Source organism: Salmo trutta, chromosome 4 (genome assembly GCF_901001165.1).
Source record: "Salmo trutta chromosome 4, fSalTru1.1, whole genome shotgun sequence".
In the NCBI taxonomy this organism is placed as follows: Eukaryota; Metazoa; Chordata; class Actinopteri; order Salmoniformes; family Salmonidae; genus Salmo; species Salmo trutta.
In genome coordinates, this window is record NC_042960.1 from 66,810,097 (window position 1) to 66,818,542 (window position 8,446).

General features: G+C 40.1%; 1 protein-coding gene across 1 annotated transcript in view; it reads left to right on the forward strand.

The window, feature by feature from the left end:
• LOC115193071 (mucin-2-like) overlaps positions 1–1,056 on the forward strand; it is a 29,301-nt gene extending 28,245 nt beyond the window's left edge. The window contains exons 44-45 of the mRNA XM_029752055.1: positions 214–337; positions 641–1,056. Coding sequence (XP_029607915.1) covers positions 214–337; positions 641–851 — 335 coding nt within the window. The 3' untranslated portion in view covers positions 852–1,056. The remainder of the gene's footprint in view (positions 1–213; positions 338–640) is intronic.
• The last annotated feature ends 7,390 nt before the right edge of the window (positions 1,057–8,446 follow it).

Below are 8,446 nucleotides of genomic sequence, written 5' to 3' on the forward strand. Positions count from 1 at the left end.
AGTATGAAAATGAAATATTCAAAGCTGTTAACAATTTCATATCAGGATTGGAATGTGATCAGATTCATGCATCATAAAACCACTGATATTCATAATTGATAATGATTGAGAAGGAGAGCCACCTTGTAGTCAGTGAACTCAAACAGGTGTAGCTCTTTTTCATGGTCTTTCCAGACGGATCATGTTTAATGTTGTGTCTCCCTCCAATACCAGGTGTGGAGAAGGACAAGGCCTGTAAGAAAGGATCCATGAAGAGTTTCATCAACCACATGAGCTGCCAGTCTATTGAGGAGGTGGAGATGCCGTACTGTGAGGGATCCTGCAACACCTTCACCAAGTGAGTGTGGAAACAATGCTAATATCACAACCAAGTGGAGCCTCATAACAGCCACAACACAATGGGGGTGTTTCCAGTATCCAGTTTAAGCAGAGTGATGGACTGAAAATCATTTTAAATGAATCTCCATTAAACATGGTTCTTATTCCAGGACTAGGTTTAATCTGTGTCTGGGACACACCCCCTATATGTATTTGTGTTTTGTGAAACATGTCATTTATTGAGGTGTCTTTGTCTCTTGGGGAGTAGATGATCTCTTCTTAATCTCTGTGAACACCTCTCTTTTTCACTCCCGTCCTCCAGGTATTCTGCGATGGCTGCGTCTCTGGACCACTCGTGTGCGTGTTGCCAGGAGTCCCGGTCCAGTAACCGTACGGTGGACCTACAGTGTCTGAATGGAGATGTGGTGCCCTACACCTACCTACACGTGGAGGAGTGTAGCTGCAGACACAGCGACTGCCACAAAGCCATTAGGGTGCCTGCCCGCAAGACACGCAGCAACACGCTGGTGTAAATGGGATCCGTACTAATCCAGATGGGACTAGTCCAGCACCAATCCACTCGCTGCTTACTAAGGAACCCCCTGCTACCCTGCTTTACATGGCTGTTATTTATCTAATCGCTTGGTTTATATATAAAATGTAGATTAAATGATATTTAAAACGTAGAAATGTAGAAACTTGTGCTTACTTATCTTATTAAAATGCAACCTTCAAATAGTTATGTCTGTTGTTTGTTTTATTGTAGAAGTGCATGCACCTTGTTTTGGAAAGCTTTGTTTTATTAAGCTGTGTAACCTCTTTAGCCTTCTTCATACTCCCAGTTTGAAGTGATTCCCCTCCAAAAAATGTTGCATATCCGATTAGAATCTGTATATTTTCCAACAGTTTGAACAGCCAAAAAGCACATGGAAGCAGACATTTCCAGCCACATTTCAAACCACCTTCGTAGGTCATGCGACATGTGTCTGAATGGTCAAATCTTGCTCAATTTGACCTCAGGTGGTTTTTAGACTGTTATTTGGCATTTTGCTTGCTAGCTTCTTTGATGACAGTTTAACAAGAATGTTTGGTAGCTAACTAGCTTGTTAATTGTTTACAAACAAATGAGTGAATATGCTAGAAAGCTAAACAACCACCTAGCTAGCTAGTTGACATGCTGTGGCTACGTAGCTAGCTAGTTGACTGCTGTGGCTAGCAAAAACCGACTTGTTTTGAAAATTGGATAATCTTGTCCTTTGAGGCTTTAAACGTGTTCTTCCACTATGGTTCTGAACATTCTAAACAACTAGGAAACGTCCATGGCAGGCATTATTGTCACCTTAGCTTGCTACTTAACCGCTCTGGGCCAGTGGGACCTACTCAACAGCCAGTGTAATCCCGTGGCGCGATATTCAAATACCTTAGAAATGCTATTACTTCAATTTCTCAAACATATGACTATTTTACACCATTTTAAAGACAAGACTCTCGTTAATCTAACCACACTGGCCGATTTCAAAAAGGCTTTACAACGAAAGCAAAACATTAGATTATGTCAGGAGAGTGCCCAGCCAGAAATAATCAGACACCCATTTTTCAAGCTAGCATATAATGTCACAAAAACCCAAACCACAGCTAAATGCAGCACTAACCTTTTATGATCTTCATCAGATGACACACCTAGGACATTATGCACTCGATATGTCCGATTTTAAAATAGCTTTTCGGATGAAGCACATTTTGCAATATTCTAAGTACATAGCCCAGCCATCACGGGCTAGCTATTTAGACACCCACCCAGTTCAGCCTTCACCAAAATCACATTTCCTATTAAAAAAATGGTCTTACCTTTCCTGTTCTTCGTCAGAATGCACTCCCAGGACTTCTAATTCAATAACAAATGTAGGTTTGGTCCCAAATAATCCATCGTTATATCCAAACAGCGGCATTTTGTTTGTGCGTTCTAGACACTATCAGAATGCTAAATCACGAACGTGACAAAAATGTTCTAAATATTCCATTACCGTACTTCAAAGCATGTCAACCGCTGTTTAAAATCAATTTTTATGCAATTTATCTCGTAGAAAAGCGATAATATTCCGACCGGGAATCTGCAATTAGCTAAACAGCCGAATGAAAATACTCCACGGGGGCGAATCGCGCACGCGCCTAATTCTATTGTCCCCGGATGGGACACTTGGAAAAGGAGATAATGTGTTTCAGCCTGAGGCTGCCTCGTCATCGTTCAGGTTTTTCCCGGGTTCTGAGAGCCTATTGGAGCCCTAGGAATTGTCACGTTACAGCTAAGATCCTGACTCTTCAATAAACAGAAGCAAGAACAACAACACCTTGTCAGACAGGGTACTTCCTGCATGAAACCTTCTCAGGTTTTTGCCTGCCATAGGAGTTCTGTTATACTCACAGACACCATTCAAACAGTTTTAGAAACTTTAGGGTGTTTTCCATCCAAACCTGAACAATAATATGCATATTCTAGCTTCTGAGTTGGTGTAGGAGGCAGTTAAAAATGGGCACATATTTTTTCCAAAATTCTCAATGCTGCCCCCTAGCCCGTAGAGGTTAATGATGCTTACATATCTTGCATTACTCATCTCATATGTATATACTGTATTCTATACTATTCTACGGTATCTCATTCACTTAATAATGTTTACATATCTGGCATTACTCATCCCATATGTATATACTGTTTTTTTCTATAACATTCTACAGTATCTTAGTCCGTTCCGCTCTGACATCGCTCGTCCATATGTATACAGTCTTAAAAGCTCTTACATCTAGACATTCCGCTAGCGGAACACCTGCTCCAATATCCAATGATAGGCGTGGCGCGAATTACAAATTCCTCAAAAATACAAAAACTTCAATTTTTCAAACATATGACTATTTTACAGCATTTTAAAGACAATACTCTCCTTTATCTAACCACACTGTCCGATTTCAAAAAGGCTTTGCAGCGAAAGCAAAACATTAGATTATGTCAGCAGAGTACCCAGCCAGAAATAATCAGACACCCATTTTTCAAGCTAGCATATAATGTCACAAAAAACAAAACCACAGCTAAATGCAGCACTAACCTTTGATGATCTTCATCAGATGACACGCCTAGGACATTATGTTATACAATACATGCATGTTTTGTTCAATCAAGTTCATATTCATATCAAAAACCAGCTTTTTACATTAGCATGTGACGTTCAGAACTAGCATTCCCACCGAACACTTCCGGTGAATTTACTAAATTACTCATGATAAACGTTCACAAAAAACATAACAATTATTTTAAGAATTATAGATACAGAACTCCTTTGTGCAATCGAGGTGTCCGATTTTAAAATAGCTTTTCGGTGAAAGCACATTTTGCAATATTCTGAGTAGATAGCCCAGCCATCACGGCTAGCTATTTTGACACCCACCAAGTTTGACCCTCACCAAACTCCAATTTACTATTAGAAAAGTTTGATTACCTTTGGTGTTCTTCGTCAGAATGTACTTCCAGGACTGCTACTTCAATAACAAATGTTGGTTTGGTTCAAAATAATCCATAGTTATATCCAAATAGCGGCGTTTTGTTCGTGCGTTCAAGACACTATCCAAGGGTGACGAAGGGTTACGCGCCCGACGCGTTTCGTGACAAAAATGTTCTAAATATTCCATTACCGTACTTCGAAGCATGTCAACCGCTGTTTAAAATCTATTTTTATGCCATTTTTCTCGTAAAAAAGCGATAATATTCCGACCGGGAGTGGTTGTTTTCGTTCAAAGAGAGAGAAAGTAAACATGGAGTCGACTCGTGCACGAGCCTCAGTCTCATAGTACTCTGACTGGCCACTATCCAAACGCGCTAATGTTTTTCAGCCAGGGCCTGCAAAGCCACGATTTAGCTTTTTGCCGCCTTCTGAGAGCCCATGGGAGCCGTAGGAAGTGTCACGTAACAGCACAGATCCCCTGTTTTGGATAGAGATAATCAAGAAGGCCAAGAAATGGTCAGACAGGGTACTTCCTGTACAGAATCTTCTCAGGTTTTGGCCTGCCAAATGAGTTCTGTTATACTCACAGACACCATTCAAACAGTTTTAGAAACTTTGGAGTGTTTTCTATCCAAAGCTAATAATTATATGCATATTCTAGTTTCTGGGCAGGAGTAATAATCAGATTAAATCGGGTACGTTTTTTATCCGGCCATGAAAATACTGCCCCCTATCCATAACAGGTTAATTAATTCACATCCTGACCAGTATAAGGGGTTATTTGTCATTGTAGTTTGGTCAGGGCGTGGCAGGGTGTGTTTGTTTTGTGTTGTCGGGGTTTTTGGGTCTTGTTCTATGTTTTGTATTTCTATGGTTTTTTTATGTTGTATATTTCTTTGTGTTGGCCGGGTATGGCTCTCAATCAGGAACAGCTGTACATCGTTGTTGCTGATTGGGAGTCATACTCAGGTAGCCCTTTTACACCTGTCATTTGTGGGAAGTTGTTTTTGCATAGCTGTGTGTGTGTGTAATCTGCAATTCTGTGCGTTTGTTTGTTTTCTTGTTTTGTTAAGTGTTCAATAAAAGTTAAGATGAGCACTCAACCCTCTGCGCCTTGGTCTACTCCGTATGACAACCGTTACAGTGTGTTGGGAACATGTTGTGTAATTTGTTAGATATTACTTGTTAGATATTACTGCACTGTCGGAGCTAGAAGCACAAGCATTTCGATACACCTGCAATAACATCTGCTAATCACGTGTATGTGACCAATAAATGTTGATTTGATTTGATTATTGGATTTACCCCGAACACAACACTTTGTATTCAGGACAAAAGTGAATTGCTTTGCCACATTTTTTGCAGTATTACAGGATGTTTTGGAATATTTGTATTCTCCACAGGCTTCCTTTTTTTTCACTCTGTCAATTAGGTTATCATTGTGGAATAACTACAATGTTGTTGATCCATCCTCAGCTTTATCCAATCACAGCCATTAAACTGTAACTGTTTAAATTCACGATCGGTCTCATGGTGGAAATCCCTGAGTGGTTTCCTTCCTCTCCGGAACTGAGTGAGGAAGGACGGCTGTCACTTTGTAGTGACTGGGTGTATTGATGCACCATCCAAAGTGTAATTAATAGCTTCACCATGTTCAAAGGGATATTCATTGTCTACTGATATTCAGATATTCAATGAATAATGATAATAATGAATGTGTGAGCCAGTATAACCTAACACATTATTTATAGGCTAGTGTTACTTTTTGTCTCTATAAGCATAATGTTTCAATTTCTATAGTCATGTGACAAAGAGTATTTTTAAAATTGAAACGTCCAAATGTTAGCCTGTACAGCATCCATACCTTCCATTGACCTTACCCTCTATGTTAACTGTACAGCATCCATACCTGCCATTGACCTTACACTCTATGTTAACTGTACAGCATCCATACCTGCCATTGACCTTACACTCTATGTTAACTGTACAGCATCCATACCTGCCATTGACCTTACACTCCATGTTAACTGTACAGCATCCATACCTGCCATTGACCTTAACCTCCATGTTAACTGTACAGCATCCATACCTGCCATTGACTCAGTGGAGGCTCCTCAGAGGAGGAAGGGCAGGACCATCCTCCTCAGTGAATTTCATAAAAATGTAAACTGTAAAACATTTAAGAAGTTATCCCGTTTAGATAAAACTAAAGCTTTTGGTATTACTAAATTATTGCCACCAGGCCCGCCGGTGTAACTGCTTAATGACTGTACACTAACGTTACTGCATGATTGTAGCGGGTTTACTATCACATTAGTTATATTAGCTATGCTGACTATTACATTACTTTAGCTAATATGGTGACAATGATGTAGGCTGTGTGTATCGGTTTGGGTTAGAAAGTTTTTGTTCGCCTGGTCATATACAGCTGATGTGTGGTCCATTGAAGTCCACAAGCAAAGGGATGAGAAGGAATACAACGTGGATGTCATGAGAGTGAACTCTGTTTACGCTTGATCAGGGGTGTAGTCATTCTTTATCAAACCACCATACCTACATTGCAGACCATTCTTCGCAACACTGAATTTGCAAACATTTCTAAAACCTGTTTTTCTTTGTCATTATGGGGTATTGTGTGCAGATTGAAAGGCGAAAAAATGTAATACATTTCAGAATTTGGCTGTAACTTAACAAAATGTGAAAAAAGTCAAGGGGTCTGAATACTTTCCCGAATGCACTGTAAATATTGCGTCTTATGAAATTGTCATGTTTGGCGTGCCAAGGAATGACAAGGAGTTGACAAGATAGCAGAAACCGACTGACACCCAGGCTGTAAAGGGTCTGAAAGTCTTCAGAACATGGGCAGGACCAGGATGTATCACTGTTAATGACCTCGGTTGTTCCTCCTTCAAGAGAGACAGATGGTAGATAGAAGGTGACACAACCCTGAACCATGTATAGATGACTCTTATATATCCCTGATAGAACCCTTCTACTGAGCTGCTGCTGCTGCTGCTGGGGGACAGACACTGGCTACATCCCAAATGGATCCCTATTACCTATATAGGACACTACTTTTAACTAGAGGCCTATGGGGCATGGTCAAAAGTAGTGTACTAAATAGGGAATAGGGTGTCATTCAGGAGACAGACAGGTTCTTTCACTGGCGTCATCCAGGCCTCAAGCATACTGGTACATGCATCACTACACAGTTTAAACTGAATGGTTGAAGTGCTCTTAACCTGTGTAATGTTGACATATTCACCTTAGATTACAGGAAGTACGAGACGTTTACGATTATGAGGATGTAATAAAGTGATCATGACTCTAATCTGAGGTATTAATCCATATTGATCATGTAAATAGTGATACTGATGCTGAGATATACTTGATAGAGTTTCAATCAGGAGTATATATAAGAAAACCCAGTAGGAAGTGTTTTTGGTGGTTGCTAAAACAATTCTTAAGTGGGATTCAAACTGTAGGGTCCAAATGAGTCAAGTGAAGCTGAGATGAGCTGTTGAATTGCAACTCCACTTTGTCTCTATACTGACGCTTAGCTTGTTTGATTGGTGGTTGCTAAAACAATTCTTACTGTAGGGCCCAAATGAGTCAAGTGAACCTGAGCTGTACAGTGTCGGCCTGGTTACACATCCAGTATAGTTGTTGAATAGGACAATGTAAAAAGGGTCAACCTTATAGTGTGTATTAGGCAATTTACTCCAAATAATGTCCATATTCACACAATATCGTTGCTTTTCAATATCGTTTCATGCTCAAACAACTGGAGTAGAGGTAGTCTAGAGGTTAGAGCGTTGGGCCAGCAACGAATCACCGAGCTGACAAGGTAAAAATCTGTAGTTCTGACCCTGAGCAAGGCGGTTAACCCACAGTTCCTCGAAGATGTGGATGTCGGTTATGGCAGCCCCCCGTACCTTTCTGATTCAGACACATTTCAGTTGAATGACTAGGTATCCCCCTTTCGCTAGAAAGTCCTATGGGGCCTTTGGCTGTCCCCATAGGAGATCCCTATTTGGTTCCATGTAGAACCCTTTTTGGTTTCTGGTAGAACCCTTTTGGGTTCCATGTAGAACACTCTGTGAAACCTAAAATGGTTCTTCTACCTGGAACAAAAAATGGACATAACCTTGTTTTGTAAGAGGTGCTATACCTTAAATAATCAAATGATGCATCATTGAAGGAGGCACGACACTGTCTCCATTATGAATGTATAGTATTTATTGTAAATCCAAAGTTAAAAACATAGCTTTTTTCATTTTTTAACATTTACTTTCAGGATAAAGGAAATAATAGATAGTAAATGGGACTTCTGAAAGTGGTTGGATTTCCTTAGACAGGGCTGCAATAAACACAAATCTGGGGCACTGTACAATAACATTTTAGAGAACCACTCCTCTTGGCAACGAAGAGAAAATGTTGCTAATTTCCTGCAATTCTTCAAATTTTGCAATGACTTATGCCGTGTTCTTATGTTATCTGATTGCCCAGTCGGTAATCTGGCCCTGTCAATAGACATGTTTACCATGTCTCAATAAAGATGTCTGACATCCTCCTTCTGATGGGTGTGAACTGACAGACACAGATTAAACAATGCCATTATAAAGGAGGCTGTCAAG